This window comes from Opisthocomus hoazin, chromosome 11 (assembly GCF_030867145.1).
Source record: "Opisthocomus hoazin isolate bOpiHoa1 chromosome 11, bOpiHoa1.hap1, whole genome shotgun sequence".
Classification (NCBI taxonomy): Eukaryota; Metazoa; Chordata; class Aves; order Opisthocomiformes; family Opisthocomidae; genus Opisthocomus; species Opisthocomus hoazin.
The window spans coordinates 13,049,782-13,070,235 of record NC_134424.1 but is presented as its reverse complement, the minus strand read 5'-3'; the positions used below and the strand labels follow the sequence as shown (position 1 = coordinate 13,070,235).

The 20,454-nt window shown below is 53.5% G+C and overlaps 1 protein-coding gene across 1 annotated transcript; it reads right to left on the bottom strand.

The window, feature by feature from the left end:
• Nucleotides 1-5,081: 5,081 nt before the first annotated feature.
• MCM2 (minichromosome maintenance complex component 2) lies at nucleotides 5,082-17,228 on the bottom strand. Its single transcript, XM_075433023.1, has 16 exons — nucleotides 17,176-17,228; nucleotides 16,814-17,001; nucleotides 16,048-16,223; nucleotides 15,139-15,402; nucleotides 13,895-14,114; nucleotides 13,394-13,601; nucleotides 12,527-12,661; nucleotides 12,129-12,320; nucleotides 10,933-11,026; nucleotides 10,162-10,412; nucleotides 9,785-9,911; nucleotides 9,450-9,562; nucleotides 9,104-9,346; nucleotides 8,125-8,307; nucleotides 6,989-7,144; nucleotides 5,082-6,094 (listed from the first exon to the last, which is right to left on the bottom strand). Exons 1-16 carry the CDS (start codon nucleotides 17,179-17,181, stop codon nucleotides 5,984-5,986), a joined length of 2,667 nt encoding a protein of 888 aa, XP_075289138.1. The 5' UTR covers nucleotides 17,182-17,228; the 3' UTR covers nucleotides 5,082-5,983.
• Nucleotides 17,229-20,454: the final 3,226 nt, after the last annotated feature.

Here is a 20,454-nt window from a genome sequence, read left to right as displayed (position 1 = left end):
TGCCTCCCATGCCCGAAGCTTTACGTTTCTCTCCTCGCTAAAGCGGAGTCGATTGCCGCATTAGCAGCCATGCTGTTCTCCTGCAGCAGGCTCTGACAGCAAACCTCAGCGGACTCCTGGAGGGCAGAGGAAAACAAAGCTATATTGAATTTGATTAAGGGACCAGAATAACCTTTAACGGAGCCACCAGGGGCAAGGAAGCAGCCAGCTCTCCAGCTGAAAGCCCGAGCAGGTCTCCTCATAGCCAAGGGCTGCTTGCTGGAGAGGAACAGCAGCCCCATCCCATTGCTCTGTTGGAGCTAGTGTGCAGAGGGATGGTCACAGCCTGCCACTTGCATGAGGGGCGACTGCTGAGCTCCCAGTCGGGAGAAAGGACTACATCTCCCATGGATTATTCACATCATTTAAGCTGGGCTTCTGTACAGCACAGCTTGGAGAACCCCCTTATCTCTGTATTGAGCTCATCAGCTCAGATGCTAAGCAGAGACCAAATGCCCTTCTGGAAGGGATGGAAAATCTGCAGGAAAGTAAATATCATGAAGGCAGGCAAACCTCAGACCTTCTGAAGCTTTTTACAGGGGCAGAAGGATAAGCAGCCTAAAGCCCAGTAGAGCCAGGAGGTTGGTGATGGAGTGCAGGAGTTTTGGTCTTAGCTCTGCCTGTTTTGGCAGTACAACCCAAGCCCAGATCAGTGACTGCCAGCCCCTAGCATGCAGGGTTTGAGGAGCAGAACACAGTAACAGCCAGCAGGACAGGGCCCCCAGCACCCAAGGCAGATGAGCAGAGCAGTGCAGGGATAGCAAGCAGACTCAATCTGAAGTCCAGATCCTCAGAGAAGCTCACGGTGATGAAGCCAGTCCAACATCAAATCAGGAAGTCAGCCTGCAGGTCAGAGCCAAGGTCTGCTGATGACAACCATAGTCAGACACCATCCAGTGATCACCTGGCAGCTCCATAACAGCAGAAGAGGACCAAGGTCAGGAAGGCAGTTGATGTGTCACAGTCCAAAGCAACAGGGACTACAACCAGGCACAGTGAGCCATAAACAAACACCCCCACCTCATAGCTCAGGCAGGCACTGGGTGTCCCAGTGCTGAGCTTAAATAGAGTACCTGGTGTGGGTAGAGGCCCCAGGTGAGCCCAGTGAGGGCAATTAAGGCCTATTAGCACCCTCTGGGCCCTGACAACATAAGCTTCTCTCCTTGCACAATGATTTGAGAAACTGTCCCGAGGGAAGTTTCTACTCTTTAATGAGCAATGTATCCTCACTGGGAAGAACCCAGAGGTGACTTGTGGGTTACACCTTACCTTGCTAAACTGAAAAGCCCAGTGCTATCTTCAGAGCACGTCCTAATTTCTTAACAGCTGGCTAAGCTGGGCTGTGGATGTCTCCAGAGCAGAGGGTGCAGTTCATATCTGAAGAGGGCTGGTGTGTGTTGACTGAAAAGGGGCATGCACTGGCTCATGGGGACTACAGTCATTCCCACACACGTGTTCCCATGTGGTTTGATGGGACTGAAGCTCCTTGGGATCTTTTACACAGGATAGTTACTTTCACATCTCCCTGAGCACTAGATAACCCAGAGAGGAAATGTGGCATCTCCCCTGGGTTCCCACCTTTAGAGGGAAGTCACTTGCAAGATGAACAGAAAAGCGCACACACCCCCTCCAAGGAGCTTTTGCTCTAAAGATGCAGCGCTCAGCAGCCCCTCGAGGCTCCTCGCAGACGTTCAGTTGTGGCTTAGGAGCAGGCTGGACGGCTGGACTTGTTGGCAGACCAGTGCTCCACGGTAATGGAGACACTAAATCAGTCATGGCAGCAAGAACTGCATAATGGATGCAAAATACGGCAGAAGCCTGATCTGATTTTGGCTCTGCCTTGTTAAGTGGGAAAGTATTTTAGGAGATGGAAAAATACTGGGAAGTTCAGAGTGCATCCTCCCTGCAGCACAGCATGAGGGGTAGCTGTCTGCAGTGACTCACCTGTATCTGTAGATACACATCTGCTGTGAACATATTCCCATACTGTCATCACACGCTGGAATTCAGGTTTTCAGGTCAGCGAGGTCGACAAGGACAGAGCCATCAGCACCTGAAATGGCCTCCTGATTGCACTGCAACAGCTTGGCCTGCTCTAGGGCAGGGCAATGACACTATCCAACACAACTGCTACACCTTGAGCATAGCTACACTGGGAAGGCTCTTGTCAACCAGTTTCCAGACAGCACTTTAGTAAACACCCAGGAAACGGACAGAGCGGGTTCCAGCCAAGGTCTGGCATTGGAGAAAGTGAAGCACTGCTGGTCCAGAAATGCTGCATATGCTAATTTTTCCAAGTGGCTTTGGCATTAATTTGAGGAGAAAAAAATGTATTAGTGGAGGAGAACTTCCCCTGCTCACAGGGCATCTGCCATTTGACAAGCAGACTCAGAAACAGCCGCTAGCACGCTGGGTACAACCTAGCACTTGCAGAGGCAGTGTGTTGGTTTGTGATCACAAGAAAGGCAGAAGCTATCAAGACTCTGAACCCTGCCAGGAGGTAGGAAAGAGCTTGCAGGAAGCGGAGGGACTCGTCTCCCCCTTTTTTCCAGATCACATACCCTGACGTGTTAGCTGGTTATCTGCAGGCCCCTGCTCATGTCCCCCAAGCAGGCACGTATGTGTTGTCTGTATGTATGTGTGTGTACAGATATGGTCCATGGTGGGCTAAGGTCAAATGGCTTTTTATGAGATGCAGAGAGCCAAGCTGTTCTCTCGGGAGCATGCACACAGCACATTCAAATTAAACTGGATCAGGATCTGGCCCATCGTGCCCTTTTCAAAGGAAGATGCTCTTCCAAGCCAGCCTCACCCAGCATTTGCCAGCAACCACAATCCCGATGGGGGAATGACCACTACAAGGGACGCTGCCTGGCTTCACAAATCCCTGTGTGCTTTGCAAGGAGCACCCTCAGCCTCTTCTGTCTAAGCCCAGGCACAGCCTGCTGTGGGCAAACCTCGCCTCCCAGGACTCTTGCTTTTGCCCCAGGTTGTCAGAGGTTCTGTGCAATGTTCGAAGCACAGCAGCCAGAAGCCAAGTGCTCAAGTTCAGCTAAACTTAACGTTGTCAGGAGAGCAACTCCGTGTTTCACAAGAGTGTGGTTTGGCTTGCCAATCTCCGGAGCCCTGCAGTAAAATCCTTGCTACATTCGGCTGGAACATGCCCCCTTGCTAGGCTGTCCCTGCTCAAAGCAGCATCTGTTTTCACCCCTGCCTGCACCCCTGTCCAGACCAGACACTTGATGCTGTCAACAGCCAAAGCTTGCTCCAGGGAACCCGAGAAGCTCAGTGGCCGTGAGAGGAGGAACATGCCTTCAGACTGGCATTAACACTCCACTGAGCGCCTGATGCCAACGTTAGCAAGGGCGCAGCTGCAAGAATTCATTGCCCTGCTGGGTGCTGGCAACCCAACAAGGTGGGAGGGCATAACTGCCTTTGCAGTGAGGGTTCAGGAGGCAGAGTGAGCAAAGTGGCAAACAAGTGACTCCAGCAACGGCATCTCTCCATCGTCACCGCTCACATCGTGTGCCAAGTGAGGTGAGACCAGAGCGTGGGAGGTAGGAGCAAGCTGTAGGACAAAACTGAAGGGTGACTGTCAACAGCCCTGTCCAGCAGCAGGGCAAGGAGCTGGGAGAATCAGGAGTCCCACTCCATTCCTGTGTATTCGCTCCTGGTTTGCGGTGACGTGCTGGCCACATATTTAACTCTGCGTAGGTCACTACAGGCATAGCAGAGGCTTCACAAGGTTGCAAGCGTTTGGGAAGCATTTTGTATTTATTTGCCCAGTGCAACTCAAAGCTTCTCCCTCCTCCCACACTCCCCGCTACACACAAATTCAGTTTGCTTGACAAGCTCGTTGCAGCCCTCGTTACTGCTGGTTTTGCTGTCTCGGGGCCAGCACTTTCCCCGGCAAGGTACGTGGGCTCCCGCAGAGCTGGGCACAGCTTGCGAGCGCTGGCAGTCGCTCTCCCCAGGGATGGCCTCAGCCCGTGGCCCCTGGCAGTAGGCATCAAGGTGCTGACAGCTCTGTGCCCAGCCCTGAGGAGCCACGCTGGGCCTCACCGTGCGGTTCCAGGGACATGGCAGCTCTGCCATCCTGATCCCGGCACGCATTCGGGGGGCAAAGGGCTAGCTCAGGCAGGGCAGGCATGCCAGGAAAGTGTCTGTACGGGCTGCCTGCACAAAGCTCTGGTAGACAGAGACCCAATGGGAAGGGAAAAAAACAGCCAAAACAGTTAAACAAATATGCAGGAGGGGAGCTGGCAGACAGAAAAGGCAACACGAGGAGCCAGTTTCAGGCTGAGAGTCATGTGCTAAGCCCCCAGCAGGGCTCAAGCACTCCTAGCTCCCGAGTAACAACCGGGCTGAGAGGACACACACGCACGCACATCACCATGACAAACCCCACGGTGTTGACAGCCAGGGTCATCTCTGCTTGGCCAACACAGAATTGCAGCAGCCAGCTTACAAATTCTCTCGAGCAGGTGGGAGGAGGCTGGAGGTGCCTTACGGTCCCGTAAGTCTCGCCAGGCAAAGCACATTCACTATGGACCTCAGCTAAATTTTGGAGATTTCCCAGACTGGAATCCAAGTGGCAGCCAAGACGTGAGATCACAGCTGTCTAACCCAAGAGTGGGAGAAAGGGAGGTGGCAGGTAAGTCTGAAGGCGAAAGTAACATTTACAGGAGAGAGTCCCACAGAGGGATCGATGCTCCAACAAGCAGGCAATACAGGGAAGGAGCCGCTGCAGGCAGGCCCTGGACGGGCACTGCAGCGTTCATGACGCTATCCTGGGGACAACCCTGTCCTGGTATCTATCCACAGTGAGGATGTGCCATAGCTGACAGACCGGCACTGGCAGTTCCCACTAACCTGAAAACACGCGATGTGTTGGTACCCAAACCCAACCCCACCAACTGCTGAGCAGCTGGTCCAGCATCCAGGTTGCTCAGTTATGCTCTTCCTTCCCCCGTGGCTGCAGGAGTTCCCAAAAGAGGAGGAAACACAAAGTATTGAAAAACAAATGTATTCAAAACGCACACAGTAAGAACATTGCATGTGAACAGAGCCCATCCTGTCCTTGCTGAACACTTCCATCTCGGGGCTCCTCCATCGCTGGTCCCAAAAATAGCACCATGAGTACTTCACCCTCAACAAATGGGCGTGAGATGGTGCTCAGTTTAGGTGCCAGCACTTCGATCCAGCCGTAAATTCACCTCTGCTGACAACTGCACAAAGGTAACACCCAGTAAGGCAGGGGAAGCCCCCTCCCTAAGGCTTCTGCACACTCTCCAGCATCTACTAAAGGATCTTTCACTGCCCATACGGATCACCACTAATATCAGAAATAGTTATGTTTTATTTCAGCTCTCATTTTCCTCTGCCCGACCCCTCCCTTGCAGAAATCAAGCACAAGGTCAGCCCATGTCAAGTGTCAGGCACAAAGGCCTGAAGCTGAGAGGCTGGCTGGAGTTGAAAGCAGTCTCAATTATCACCCAGCAGGCTGCACAGTCGCCAGAGATGGGAAAAGAGAATCCCTGAGGGTGCTTGCAATCCAAGGGGCGTGGACAAGGCAGACAAATGCTTCTCGAATGCTCCCACTAGGTCTCTCCTGCAGATGAGCCCATAACAACTAGCAAGCGACAAACAAAACAGCAAACATGCCATCTATGTGGCCAGCAATGCTCTCCCTGTTGTGCTTAGCTACAAGGCAAAACAGTGAACGAAGTTGCTAAAGAGACTTGGCTGGGCATTTAACTACTTAATTCTGTTCTATTTACAAGGTCTTCAGCAGCTCAGCACCCCCTTACTCTGTAAGGCACAAAGCAAGCAAGAAAATGAGCAGCTTAGTCCCTCTGGATCCTGATCTCTGTAGCGTTCCTGGGAGGGCTGCAGGCTGGAGGTCTCATCTCGCAGGAGCAGGTGGTGGGCTCCACCACCAGCCTCAGAACTGCTGGACAATCAGCTTCCGCTTCACATCCCGGCTGAACCTGTTCATCCTGAACACTTCACTGTCGTAGAAGGCGGAGAGGTTGTGGATGTTGATCTGCCGAGCCTGGGAGGAGGAGGAGGAGGGAGGGGAGAGGTAATTTTTTATTTAAAAAAAAAAATGAGAACCACGTGGTTTTCCATAGCAGAGGCCGCATAAAATTTCACAGTCAGCAATCTCTGCTCTGCTCAGCAGGAATCAGAACTGCAGTAGCAGGGGAGACTGCAGGTCAGGAGAAGGAGTGTTGGCAGAGCCAAGCTGAGCAAAAGGAGGACGCTGGCTCAGCATCTACCTGCTCTCGGCTTGTCCTTCCATTTACACCAAAGCCAGAATGTATCCAGTATCCAAAAGTCCCTAACACTTCACCCAGAGGGAGACAGTTTTGCAGGAGACCTCTGCCTGGGGGTGGTCACACCAGCAGCACCAAACTGTGGCTCTGGAAGTAGTGAATCTGCAGATTTGATGCAAGGAGCAGAAAAGTAGCAACCCAAATCAAATACTCCTTTAGTGCCAAGAAAGGTCAATACTTTGCACAGAAAGGCCAAGTCAGGAGCGCAGCCCCTGGATGACGACGCATTAAGCAGGAGGAGGGTGAGCCTCAGGAGGGATTGGGAAAGTTCATACAAACAGAGATTTTTCTGCTTTTTGTCCTTCTTCAAATGCAGGTGCCAGGTGTTCTCACTCACCTGCGAAGCACCAGCCGCACTGCAGGATCTACCACTCCAACCCCAATGCTTTATGGGGGTGCACATGACTGGAGGCAGAAGAATATGGTGCTTCCAGACAAGAGAGGAGCAGAGGCAGATGGGACAGTCCTGATTCTGGGTTAAACTGATTCACACCAGTCTTTTTCTGCTATCGTAACTTGGGAAGTTAGAAGTCTGAGAACACCTCCGGTTCTGAGGCTGCAGAGAGAGCAGGAACCACCCCCAGAGAACACCTGTGATGACGAGCCCGTACCTTATCCACCAGGTCCTTCTCTGGTACTTCTATGGTGTCTTGCTGGGCCCCGTAGCGGTTCCTCTGGTACATCACCTGCTCTGCGACCAGCTGCTTCAGGATGAACAGCAGCAGCTCGTTGTTGTCTCGCTTGAATGAAAGGTAGCGGGAGAATGTCTGGGAGGGAGCATGAGATGAGCCAAGAGGGTCAGGAACCAAGTGATGCACTGCGGTCTCCCGTGCCCAGCACCAGCCAACCCCCTCCTCCCGTAGAGCACGAGGGGAACAAAACGACACTGCTGTCACCTGTGCCCTTAGCATCTCTTAAGGGACTTTGGCCTTGCCAAGCTGCCACATGCACATGCAGGGGCAGCCCTGTGACAGCCGCAACACTGCTGGCTGCTCTTACACCCATCCAGAATCTCTGGAGTGGCCTTGGAGCTGCTTGGGGGCTGGCAGGGCACTGTGGAGGTGTGCTGCCCACGGGGAAGCAGCTGTGGGAAGCCTGGCCCTGGGGAAGGCATATTGCTGTTTCCCTTAACCCAGACTGCCCTGTGCCTCCCCAGCAGACGCTCGCACTTGGCTGGCTGTTTGCAGCCAGGGAGAGAGGCCACGAGTCATCCAGACTGAGGGCAGACACTCAGAGTGGATAAATGCCAGGCTGTGGGCAGCCAAGAGCTGCTCAGAGCCAGCCCCTGCCACTCGGAGAAAAGGGCAGACTGTGCCCTAACCCACAGCGAGTGCTGCCCTGTGGTTAACTGTCCCCTGAGCAGCCCGAGAAGACACGTGAAGCAGCTAACTGCCTGCTTGGCTCCATCACCTGGCAGCAGCGGCAGTGGGAGTCCTGTGCCAAAATAGCAGGGAAGGCATCAAAAAAGGAGACATGCTTTCAGTACGGAGGCTCAGGGTGCACTTCCTTCTATCAGCCCCAAGAAAAACATTGCCCCACCGCAGACTAACGAAGGGCAGTCACGCAGCAGCGCTTTCAGACTCACAGCACTCCATTTCTTGGGGCTCGGCGCTAGACTTGGCGGGACAGACCCCTGCAGGGCACGAAAGAGTCCCTTCCCGCAGCCAGGGCAGTGCAAGGAGGCTGCAGCCGAAGCCCCAGGGTCTGCGGTGCAGCTACAGCCCTCCGCTCAGCCAGTGGGGCCCACCTTGCGCATGCTCCGCATGACGCTGAACTTCTGCGTGTCGATGAAGCTCTCCAGCATCACCCGGATGGCCATGTTGACGTCATCTTCCACCACGTAGTCCCGCAGGTGCATGCGGGCGTGAGCCTCGGCCATCCGGATCATGGACTCAATGTGACGCACTGTGATGGGGATGCTGCCGGTTGCCTAAAGGGGAGAGGAGGAGGCGACTCCTTACTGAAGGATAAAAGACACGGGGCGAGACCGGTGCCTCCTGGCCCGGGGCCTGCTTCACGCTGCAGGGAGCTGCTCCCGGACCTTTGAGGGCTCTCAGGCTGAGGAGGCTCTGCCACCTGCTGGCACGCTCTGCGGAGTGCTACAGGCTCCCTGCTCAACGTCTAAATTCAGCAGGGCGCGAGGGGATGCTGCGTGGGGTCCCTCTTTGCCATTGCTTAGTGCCTTTCCAGGAACAGCAATCCTGTTTCCTCCAGCAACTTTTAGAAGGAGTTAAAGAAACAAAAAGCCAAGCAAGAAAGAAAAGGTATAGTTTTCCCAAGCTCCAAAAATCTCCCACTGTCCTCAACAATTTCACCTTCCACTCGGAGAGGACGGAACAAGCCTGAGAGACCCCACAGACAAGAGAGCAGAGCACTTCTACACAGAACAGCTCCCTGTAACGTGCCTGGAGCACACGGTTCTGAGTGAATGCAAACATCTGTGGGCCTGCCAGACTGGGCGACAGTAAGAGGACTTTGCCATGGCAGGCACTAGTACATGTGTCCAGTCCCTCAGTCCACAGATCACCAACAGGCAAGACTCTGCATTTAGATGAGGAATCATCTGTGCAGCAGACACTGCGTGATCTGCCTGTCTCTCACAAAACAGCGGCACAGGCTTTTGAGATGGGAATGGCCAGAATGTGTCAACACATGCTGGAGCAGGCTCAGGCTGATTTGCAGTCTGGGTACCTACTTCTCCCCCCCCCTTTCCTCAGTATTCTCACCATAGACTCTTTCCTGAGGTCACTGTACATTCGGGCCACCTTGTCCTGGTCCATCTGGTTGAGTTTGGGGTGGACCTTCTCCTTGGCATAGATGATGTATTTCCTCAGGATCTCCTGGGGAATGGGTTCAACCCCATATGTGTTGGGAAGAATGACCTCATCGGCGTCCCCATTCACTGCCTCCTTGCTACCTGGGTGGTGCTTGACATGGCTGCCAACAACGAACCGGGCAAGCATTTCATCCTACAAAAGAGCAGTGGACTAACAGATACTGGAGACACTCACTGGATAGCAAAACTCATCAGGCAACTGCAGCATCACAAGCTCCAGTTCACACAGTTTGTACCTGCACTGGGTCCACTGTGTCTCTCACCACGCACAGGATATCAAATCGAGAGATGATGGGCTCTGTCAGGTCTACATTCTCCGAGAAAGTCAACGATGGGTCATATCGCCCACCTAGATCATAGAGACAAACCTCCAAGTCAAACACGGGCTCCGGGGCTGCAGCTTTGAAGCAAGCATAGACCTCCAGCACTTTACTAGAGACTTTACTGCTCACTTGATCTCTGCTCCAGACTGCAGGAACCAGGCAGAGGTAAGTGAAGCTGTGCCACAGTTCTTACAACAGCAGACCGATGCTGGAAGCCTGAGATGGTCCTGTGGTCACTCAACCCTTACCTATGGGATTGGCAGCAGCAATAACGGTGCAGCGGGCTTGCAAGGATGTGACAATGCCTGCTTTGGAGATGGAAATGCTTTGCTGTTCCATGGCTTCATGGATGCTGGTCCTATCCTGATCATTCATCTACGAGAAAGCAAAAATGACTTAAACTAAATCTGTGTCTACGCTCACAGCCCAGCACACAAAGGGCAATGGGCTCCTGATGCTCTGAAAAGGTACCAAACTGCACTATGCACCAGCAAGGGCCCAATCAAACTGCAGGAACCTTGGTCAACTGGGAGATGGCACCATGAGTTATAGCATCTCCACATAGCAGAGGTTATAGCCGGTCCCTCCACAGCTAATCCTTCCCACAGATGAAGCTGGGCCTCACCTTGTCGAATTCATCGATCAGGCAGACACCTCTGTCAGCCAGCACGAGGGCTCCTGCCTCCAAAGTCCACTCCTTGCTGACTGGGTGCCTCTGGACGTAGGCTGTGAGGCCCACAGCAGAAGCACCCTGGCCAGTGGTGAAGATTGCTCTGCTAGATGCCTTCTCTATGTATTTAAGAAACTGTGATTTCGCAGTACCGGGGTCTCCACACAGAAGCACATTGATGTCACCACGGACTTTGTGTTTGCCGCCTACAACAGTAATGGGAAAGACACATTGGCAGCTGAGTGAACGGCTTGATAGCAGCCCTGCCCTGAACACCACAAAGCTGAGAGGACGGCAAAGAACAGGCAGGGAAACCACTTTACAGGGAAGTTGAGGCAAAAAGAAAGTCAGCTTTGGAGGCAGTCACACGTGTAAAACAGCATTTCTAACCTTGTTGAACACACTATTCTAAGAAGCAGAAGGACACCAAAAGGTCAGACCTCCGATGGGGCATCAAGCACAACCTCCTAGAGGAGGAGGGATAAAAGCTTGCCCAGGTTTGCAGCAGGAGCTGTTTTCAATCTTAGCTTTTCTACCGTCACACCACAGTTTTCAGCATGACAAAAGCAGCCATTCCCACCACAGATATCCCTCAGTCTGTTACTTCATCTGTCACCAAGACACGCAGACAAGTCTAACCACTCTCACTGCAACAGCGCAGGCAAACCCAGATCCATTTGCCTTCAGCTGAGTGAAGCAGCCCCAAGTGACAGCAGTGACACTCACCTGGGTTTTTGGGCTCTCCACCAAAGAGAGCTAAAGCCAAGCCCCTCTTGATATCTTCATGCCCATAAATAGATGGGGCAATGCTGGCAAAAATCTGAAAGAAAAACCAGAGTTGTTGTCCAGGGAATACCACTTCCTATTCTGGATGGAATTTGGCAAGAACATCAGCAAGGTGCCATACCTACAGTTACCCTTACGACACTGCTGTCTCCAAAGTCTTTTATTATCCAAGGTGAGGAGGGCTTTTCCAAAGGTAACTACCCACCCAGAGTCCCCTAAAGGTGCTTCACAAAACCGGTGCTGTTGGGGCACAGCGGATTGTGTAGTCTGGTGCTGGGAGCTGCTGCCACTGCCTCCACACTCGTTTTGTAAACAAAGCACATCGCCGTGGCTGTTATCAGCTGCTGCAAAGCTGGAGACCTTCATTTGAGACTTCTTCACTGCACATGATAGTAGCTGAATGGGCTATGCCGCACATGAATTGTGATCATGGTCAAATATTATGAACAACTGGCGTGCTTTCTCAAGGGTATTCTCATAATAGTCTGATGCTGGAGACTACTGACCTTCAAACAGTCCTGGCTCGACTGAAGCTGCTCCACCCACTGGGAACAGCAGTCAATATAAAACCAGCACAAGCGAGGCAACAGAGTGAAGTCCCCCTATTACAGAGCTTAAACCTGACCCAAGTGAGGTTGAACGCACACCAATCCAGGAGCTTTTCTCTTTGAAATATTGGATTCAGGTCCTAGCATGCAGAGGGAAACAAAGCTACGATCTCTACCACAGCTTAAGCTAAGTAACAAACATCCCCTTAAGGCACTAGAGATGCAAGCATTAGCCCACCAGAACTCCCCCAGCTCTGCTTTCAAGATACAGGGAGGGAAAACAAGGATCAGATATAAGCAGCGTCTGAGTGCCTCTCACCCATCTTCCAGCCCTGTTGTGATGTGCAAGACTTAAAGAAGGGGAGAAACAGAAAATTTGAGCCCCAAAAGTGCCAGGAAAGTTTCTCATTTAACTCTCATCAACAGCTGTCTGAGAGCTACAGAAGACCATTCAGAGGGACCTGGGATTTCTTTAAGTTCCTTTAACCACTGTTTAGCCAGCTGACACCTTTCACCACGTTTGGATCCAGCTGCCAGGTGATGGCAAGCCAGCAACAGGAAAAGCAGGGATGTCTGAGGCTGACCCACCTTCTCCCCAATTTGCTCATCCTTGGACAGGCCCACAATCACTTTCACATCTTCATCAGTCAGTTCTCCAATAGCCAGCTTGTTGTCCTTCTTGGCAATGTGGTTGGCCAGGATCACAGTCGCGAACACCGGGAAGCCGTTGGCGGTGTTCAAGGAGCCGTCGTAGTTGTTGTGGTAGATCCCTGTTAGCTCCTGGGCATCAGGAGACGGCATGTCAGTGCCTGCACAGCACAAAACTGCCCCCTCTCCGTTCTAAGACACCAGTCTCAAAAGTAGTTGCCCAAATGCATCTGAAGATAACCACTTCCCACATCCTCACAGATGCTGAGGTGATGCCATTGTCAGTGTTTAAAAATGTTCTGTGCTCACCCCACACTCAAGTTCAGCAGTGTACTCACAATCTCATCCCCTGGCTTGCAGCTGTCAACCAGATCGGCGAGGAGAATGGCATCCTTGGAGCGGGGCAGCCTGCCAGCAGCTACCTTCCCAGGGCTCTCCTGGATTTTGATGCGCTGATAGTTCTGATAGACTGTCTGCAGCAACAAAATAAAAGTTACCCATCAAGCCTGGTGGGCATCAGCACAGCTGATGCTCTTCAAAGGCACCTCACGAGAGAAGGTCCATTCACAGATTTACTATACTTTGGTTAGAAAACTATGGGCATGGGAGGATGGAGGCTGTGAGGAGCAATTCCAGTGCGTGATAGACAACAATGGGGATGGGACAGCACTTTGCCACGCCTCACCACTGTGTTTCAGCCACCACAGTGTTTGTCCACCCAAATACTGGATCAGATCCTGGGAGGAGGATGCTCCACTTGTGATGGTTAAAGATATCAAAGTAAGAATGAAAGTCAGAAGCTCCACATCAATGGTTTTGCTACTGTCCTCTAGTTTCCTCAGCTGGCAGATCAGGAAATACTGACCTAACTGGGGAAGGAGGAGAGCTGGACACTCTGTGGCTGCATTTCTACAGTATGGATAGGTAACTGCGCACCTACAGAAATGATCGTGGCAAAAGATTCAGCCCAAACACTTACAATGAGGTAGTCAATGACTTTTGGCTGCTAAATTGGGCAGATTCCGGTCAAGAGCTCAAATAGGCAAGATCTATCTGCACAGACCCCTGGATGCAGCAGCAGACCCCTCTCCCGGCACCAAGCCTGTTCGAAGGCTGGGAGCCAAGGCAGGCCAGGGAGGAACAGGCAGCGTGGCAGCCTGCGCAAGACAAGCAGACAGCCCCGTCCAGGCAAGCACATCTCTCACCTGTTCCATGTTGATTTCAAAGGGGCCAAGGGACTGACACTCCGGACAGGAACCAGGTTTCACCTCCTGGTTCTGGGACTGGAAGAAGGGTCCCAGGATGAAGCTGCACTTGCTGCAGTTGTACTTGACCATGCTGAGCTGAGGCAGGACCCCTGTGCAACTTGTCACCACTCCGCTGGTCCGGATCAGCTGATTCAAGTGCAGTTGCCTGCGGAGAGATGACAGATGCCTGCAGGGCACGCAAGGCAGAACCTCCTACAGAAACATGCTTGCTACAAGCCACACCTCCCTAAGGTCTAGTAAGAAACAGTTACCAGCAGGAGTTTTCTTGCAGGGTTTGTGTTTTACCTTTGGGGACACTGGAAGTTCATCTTTAATCTGACTTTCAGCTCAGTCATCCTGTTGGACTTCTCCAGAGCTTTCGCTTGCAGACTAGTTTTCCTGAGCACCCCAAAGCCTGCTGCAGGCCCCAAAGCCACCGCTGGCAATTCTGCTGCTCACCTGAGCGACCGCAACTCTTCCACCAGAGGCAGGTGGGAGATACGGACATGGATCTCCTGAGCAATACGATCATATTTGGGATACATGGCCAACACCACTTCCTTGGCTGCTTCATCAAAGATCTTCAACATTTCTGCTGGGGCCTCAGGCAGAAAGTAGGCAAGGACATGTTCCTGGGCTGCCAGATCCTCGTAGTTCACCACCAGACTCTCTCTGTTCTCTTTAAGAAAAAGACGGTGTGAATTGTATTTTCAACCTGCTCACTCCTCAAAGAGTCTGCAAAAGATAGCCAGAACAGACAAGCCTCTATCCTGCAGGCTGCAGTTTGCAGACGCCTGCACCTTCCCTGAAAAATGTTTAGAGGGCAAGAATTTGAAACCGGGTGGAAAACTCAATTTATGTCTCTGACAAATTCTTCATCAGTACCAAACTTGTGATTGTTCCTCTCCAGTTCAGCACAGATACTCCCCAGGCTCAGTGTTCCCAAGACTCAAAAGCCTCAGCCCAACACACCACTCTCGCAGACACGTCCAGGAAACAGAAGTCAACAGGAGAGACAACTGTGCTGAATGGCTGGCAAAAACCTGCTCTGTCTTCTGTTCCTGGAAAGGGACAAGACAAATGCCTTTTGTTTCCTAGCTGTATGACACTGACCCCGATCCATTACTCAAGCTTCTGGAGCTTCTGCCTCAGTATAAAGAAGAAATAGAAACAACTGCAGTTACATGAGCCGTTCCTAGATGTGACAATTTCTGCCTTTAAAATTGATCAGTGACAGCCTTAAAGACTGCTTCTTCTGGCAGCTCCTAGTTAGAACACAAGGCTGAAACACTGACATGGTTTTCAAAGTCACAAGGTCTATTTGTGTCCCCTCATGGGATAATCCAGTTTCCAGTGGGAGAAAGCAACTGGCAGAGACAGCAAGCAATCGTTGTCTCTTTCAGATCACAAGCTTGCAGACCACTGTCTGCTGCCCCACATATTCTTTCGCTAGCATTTCTACAATATGAATATTAATGAGTAGCAGACGCCAGGGGCCTTCTAATTAGTCAGCCAGAATCAAAGAAGATAGTAGACACGTCTCCATTATTCATTTATGTCCATCAGCATCTGAGTTTCTTTAAGTGCTGACTCAATGTCTGGGACTAACAGGGCAGACAGAAAAAATCCACCTATGGACTGGATCACTGCAAAGTACTATGCCCCACGTAAAGAGGAGAGAGCCTCTAATCCCCCAGCCCTACCTTTGCACATGTCGCTGATCCTCTCCTTGAAGACATTGTGCCCGTGGTCATCCACATGGGTTTTCAAGAAGTTCTTGAAGCGGTGGTAGATCTCAAGCCGGGGAGCTGCCATGGAAACCCACTCCCTCACCGAATGCCCCTTCATGTCTTCCAGATTCTCAATGCTCTCAATCATGTCTTCATCTTCCTCTTCCATGCCGTCGGCAGCCCGTTCCGCCAGCCGCCTCTTCCGTGAAGGACGGTCTTCATCTTCATCATCACTATCTAAGGGTTGGGAGGAAAAGTTGTTAAAGAGTTGGGATTCCCATTCCCACTCTTTGGATTAGTCACGGTTGGACTGCACAGGCTGTGAAAGCGAAGAGATCGGAGCCTGGGATACAAACCAAGGACCATCCAAGGCCCAGCCTAAATCCAGTTCTAGCCTGGCTCCTACATCTTCCACAATGTAGCTCAAGAATTTTTGGTGGTAAGATGATTGCAACAGCACACAGCCACGTCCATTAATGCACTGAGGGAGGAAGGTCAAGGAAGGGGCTTCCAAGTACATCAAAGTCCCTCTCATATAGCCCACAAGTCTCTACAGGAACACCAACACCAACAAACTCCACAGCATACGCTCAGTAGAACCCCAAATCCTTGATACAGCCCCAGGATCCTGACTTTGTTTCAGCAGTGAACATGTAACCAGAACACGCCAAATGAGCTCGTAGGAAGCCCAAATCAAAGGGATCACGTACTAGGGAGTCCAGCCAAGCCCACAGCCAGAGATTTCACTAAGAGCCCAAACACTGGAGCTCTAGAGACCTCCCTGCCACTCTGAGGGCGGAAGTCCAGCTCCCCACAGGGGCCGGCTCACAGTCAGCCATGTGGGGATCAGCAGCCTGCTCAGCACAGCTCATCTGCACCTACCGTAGAGCAGCCCCCTCCTCATGCGGCCCATGCCCTGCTCCAGCTCGCGGTCTCGCTGCCTCATGACTCGCTCTGCGGCTTCCCGCTGGCTGGCCGTCAGCTCCTCCACATCTTCATCGTCCAAGGCCAGGCCCTCTGCTTCATAGACGTCCAGCTCGGGGATGGGCCGGTAGTCCCTAGCGCACAAACACACATCGCACAGCGTCAGGCCAGGCTCCAGAGCGCGTTTCGCCAGCCCTTCTCTGCCTGCTGCTGGGGAGGTGTCAGGACAACTGTTCTGCAGCCAGACTGACCGTGTGGAGCGGGCTCTGCACAACGGAAGATGCCCTGCAGTGCCAAGGGCTCCGGCACCGTGGTTACAGATGCCAGCATTCAAGCCTTTGTAACATGAAGTCCGTCAGCGTGCCGGCAGGCCTGGCTGAGTGAAAAAAAAAAGTTAAAATTCACACCTGCAGGAGCAAGGAGCTGGGCCGGAGGCCCATCGTGCATCCAGAGAGATGCTGGTTTACTCACGCTGGATCACACTTGCGCTTTGCTCTCAGCTCGCAATTCGCTCAGTTCTTCCAGGACTGAAAGGACGCCATGCCCTGCCCCTTCTCCCCTGTCCAGCAGCTCTTCAGCCCCCTCACCCCAGCCACCAGGCACAGCAGAGGGACCCTCCCCAGGGCTGAGAGCCTCCCCCGACGCCATGTCGCTGGCTGCACCGACCCTTAGCAAAACCCCATGCCCAGCCCCCCCAGCAGCCGGCTCCCACCGGCCTCCTTACCTTTCCATCCCTTCCCCGATGAGCTCTTCCCCTTCTTCCTCCTCTTCGGGGAGCCCCTCGGTCCCCAGGAGCCCCTCGGACTCATCCTCGAAGGGAGGCAGGTCCCGGCCGGGGCTGGAGGTGAAGGCATCGCCCCGCCGGGAGCTGCGCGCCGGGCTGGTGGCCGCCGCCTGCGACTCGGAGGAGTCCTGCGAGGGAGGGAAGGAAGGGGTGAGGGCGGGGGTCCGGGCACCCAGGCGTTCCGGGGACCCCTGGCGGGCGCAGCCCCAGTCACACACCCCACCCCCCCCCACCCCCCCGCGACGGACAGGGACCGGGATCCGCGCCCCGCTCCGCTCGGCCGGCCCGGCCCCGCCGCTCACCGCCATCGCTGCCGCCTCTTCCTGCCCGGCCGGATTCCGCGCGAAAACGGGGCCCACGTGGTCAGCGAAAGCGCGCGAAACCTCATGAATAATGGAGCACCTCGGGGGCGGGGCCCGCCCCGCGTCATGAATATGCGGCGGGCAGACTGCGGGAGGTGTCGGGCAGCGTTCGGGCGTTTCGCTGCGGGCCCGCGGGCCCCCTGCTGCCCGGAGCCCGAAGCCCGAGCCGCGGGAGCCATCCCCCGCGAACTCTGCGGCCGCCTGGCCCGCCGCCTTCCCGCCCGAAGCGGGGCTGCCGCTGAGCCCGGGACGGCCGCTCGCACCGCCGGCCGGCTGGTTCGCGCCGGAGCGATGGGCGGTGGGAACGGGGTCCTGGCGTTTGGGAGAGTTTTGGCCTGGGTCTGTAGGTGGTAACGGTGATGGGGGGGCTGATGGGAGCGGCTCTGAGGAGCGGGCACGGCTGTCTCTGCGGCTGCTTGGTGCAGCGAGCTGTGCTGTTCGGGAGAGGAAACGAAGAACCCATGCAAACAACCCCATGCAATGCTGCAGGCCTGGGGAGCAGTGGCTGGAAAGCTGCTGGGTGGAAAAGGACCTGGGGGTGCTGGTTGACAGGCAGCTAAACACGAGCTAGCAGTGTGCCCAGGTGGCCAAAAAGGCCAGTGGCATCCTGGCTTGTATCAGGAATGGTGTGGCCAGCAGGGAGGTGATCGTGCCCTTGTACTCGGCACTGGTGAGGCCGCACCTTGAGTGCTGTGTTCCATTTTGGGCCCCTCACTGCAAGAAGGATATCGAGTTGCTGGAGCAAGTCCAGAGAAGGGCAACGAGGCTGGTGAAGGGTCTGGAGAACAAGTCTTACAAGGAACAGCTGAAGGAACTGGGGCTGTTTAGTCTGGAGAAGAGAAGGCTGAGGGGGGACCTTATCGCTCTCTACAACTACCTGAAAGGAGGGTGTAGTGAGGCAGGTGTTGGTCTCTTCTCCCAAGTAACTAGTGATAGGACAAGAGGAAACGGCCTCAAGTCACGTTAAGGGAGGTTTAGATTAGATATTAGGAAAAATTTCTTTACAGAGAGAGTGGTGAGGCATTGGAATCAGCTGCCCAGAGAGATGGTGGAGTCACCATCCCTGGAGGTGTTCAAAAAGTGTGTAGACGTGGCACTTCAGGATATGGTTTAGTAGGCATGGTGGTGTTGGGTGGATGGTTGGACTTGATGATCTTAGAGGTCTTTTCCAACCTATGATTCAGTGATTCTAAGAACACCTGTCCTGTAGAAACTGGAAGGGGAATTTAGAGAGACAAAACAAGCAATGGGCTGGTGTTTGGCGAGGAGGTAAAACACTTCCATTCCAGGCCACAGGCTCTTGCATAACGGCGGGGGCCTTGGATTTTGGAGATCTGGCTTCTCTGAAGACTTTCTGACCACTAGTTATTGTCAGGCTATTTCTGCTCTTGGCTGCACTCAGGCATGGGACAGTAACCCCAAAACAGGAGATGCCAGAAGCAGAAGTGACTAAAGAGGCAGCCAACAATCATAGACCTGAAATGGCTCTTCCAGGAGCCCACCTGGGTGATGCCGCCTGGTACGGATACAGCGAAGCAGGAGCATCGCGATGTAAACAGGAGAGTGGCTCAGCCTGGTCTCTGTGATGTGCGGCGGGGAGCTGGCTGCTGCTTGGAGGGAAGCAGGCACAGGGACCCCCAGAAATGTCCCTGCCTGAGACCACCAAGGCTGAAAGGAAGGCAGCCCAGGCCGTCTGACAAGGCCCTGGTGACAGGCTGTGACAAACCGGTCTCACCACAGGGTGCCACTCTCTCCAGGCACCGCAGAGCCGGATGGACAGACAGCTTTTCTGTCCATCCTTCCCAGAAGACCATGCACCATGTCCACGCTGTCACTGCTCTCTGTGGGTGCCAGCTACAAGTAGTCCTGTGCTCCAGCCGCGGTGCTCAGTCTCTCTGAGAAGAGCTGAGGTTGGCCACCTAAAACCATCCCTAAACTCAAGGGCACGCGAGAGGGCCGAGGTGCAGACAGGGCCCAGAGCGCTCGCTGGGTGGACGCAGCTCAGCACCAAGCCCCTGGCTGTATCAAAACGTGCCACTAGGGTTTTGCAGGCTGGTGGCTCACAGCACAGCCCTGGGGGCTGAATTCCCTGTGAAAAGAAGGGCAGAGACCCAGAGGTACGGCCTGGGTGGCATCCTGTGGTGCAAATTTATGCCTAGTGGTCAGAAGGTAGGTTGGCAGAGCAGCTCTGAAACAAGACAGGTACATTTGTCTCGGCAGTTGCTCAGCACCTGAACAGCAAAGCAGTTTCGGATGAGAAGCAATATCCTGTCCAGTAGACTGATCTAATAAAAGCTAAAAGAGTTATCTTTGGGAGACAACATTTTCTAGAAGAGTGGAATCTGGTGACGATACAGGGTGTAATGCTGTCCTGGATGCCACGACTGCACCTTCCACCTCTGATGCCTACAAGTCAGGTGAGCTTGCTGAAGGACAGCAGACTGCAGCAGGTACGGCGCCGAGGGCCAGCTCTCCTTGGGGCCCTCAAAGTTATACCAAGGCTGCTAAATATCACCTCTTGTCTTGCTGCAGCCTGGCGACGCCGAGTGACACAGCGAGGACAGAGTGAGCCCACCCCACCACCTTCATGCACTGGATGGGGAGATGGCACAGAGAGCAGCGGTTCTCAGCTGAAGCGGGAGGACGTGTGCAGGTGAGGAGATGGGGCAGTCCTTGGCGGTGGGAAGAGCAGAGTTAGGTTTGCATGCACCACGTTTGGGCTGAAAGGCATGGCTTGTTAATACAAAGGAACCGTAAGTGTGGGTTCCCCACCTCTTCTGTTTTTAGGCAAGCTGTGAGGAAGGCAGGATCGAAAGTGTCATGGTCCCTGCAGTGGCACCCAGCAGTCTTCTGCCTGAGAGAGAGCTTTGGGGTCTGGTGTCCCAAGTGCTGGGCTCTAGCCTCAGAGCGAATCACATGGAAAGAGCAGGTGGATTGGAAAGCAAAATCTCTCCTTCTGGCACAGTTACGTGGGAGGTGACATATTCAATTGGGTAGTGCCTGAGGCTACAAGTGAGAAGACATGGATTTTACTCCCAGCTCTGTTACCAAGGCAGAAGCACTCCACCTCTTTTTAAACAGAACTGTCCCTCCTACACCTCCGAGATATTGGTGCCTGCTGAGCCTTTGAGCTTGGATCTGCAAATAGAACATGTCAAAATATTGCAACATATCATTAACCTGAACCACAGCGTGAGAAGAGACAAGCTAAGGACTGGC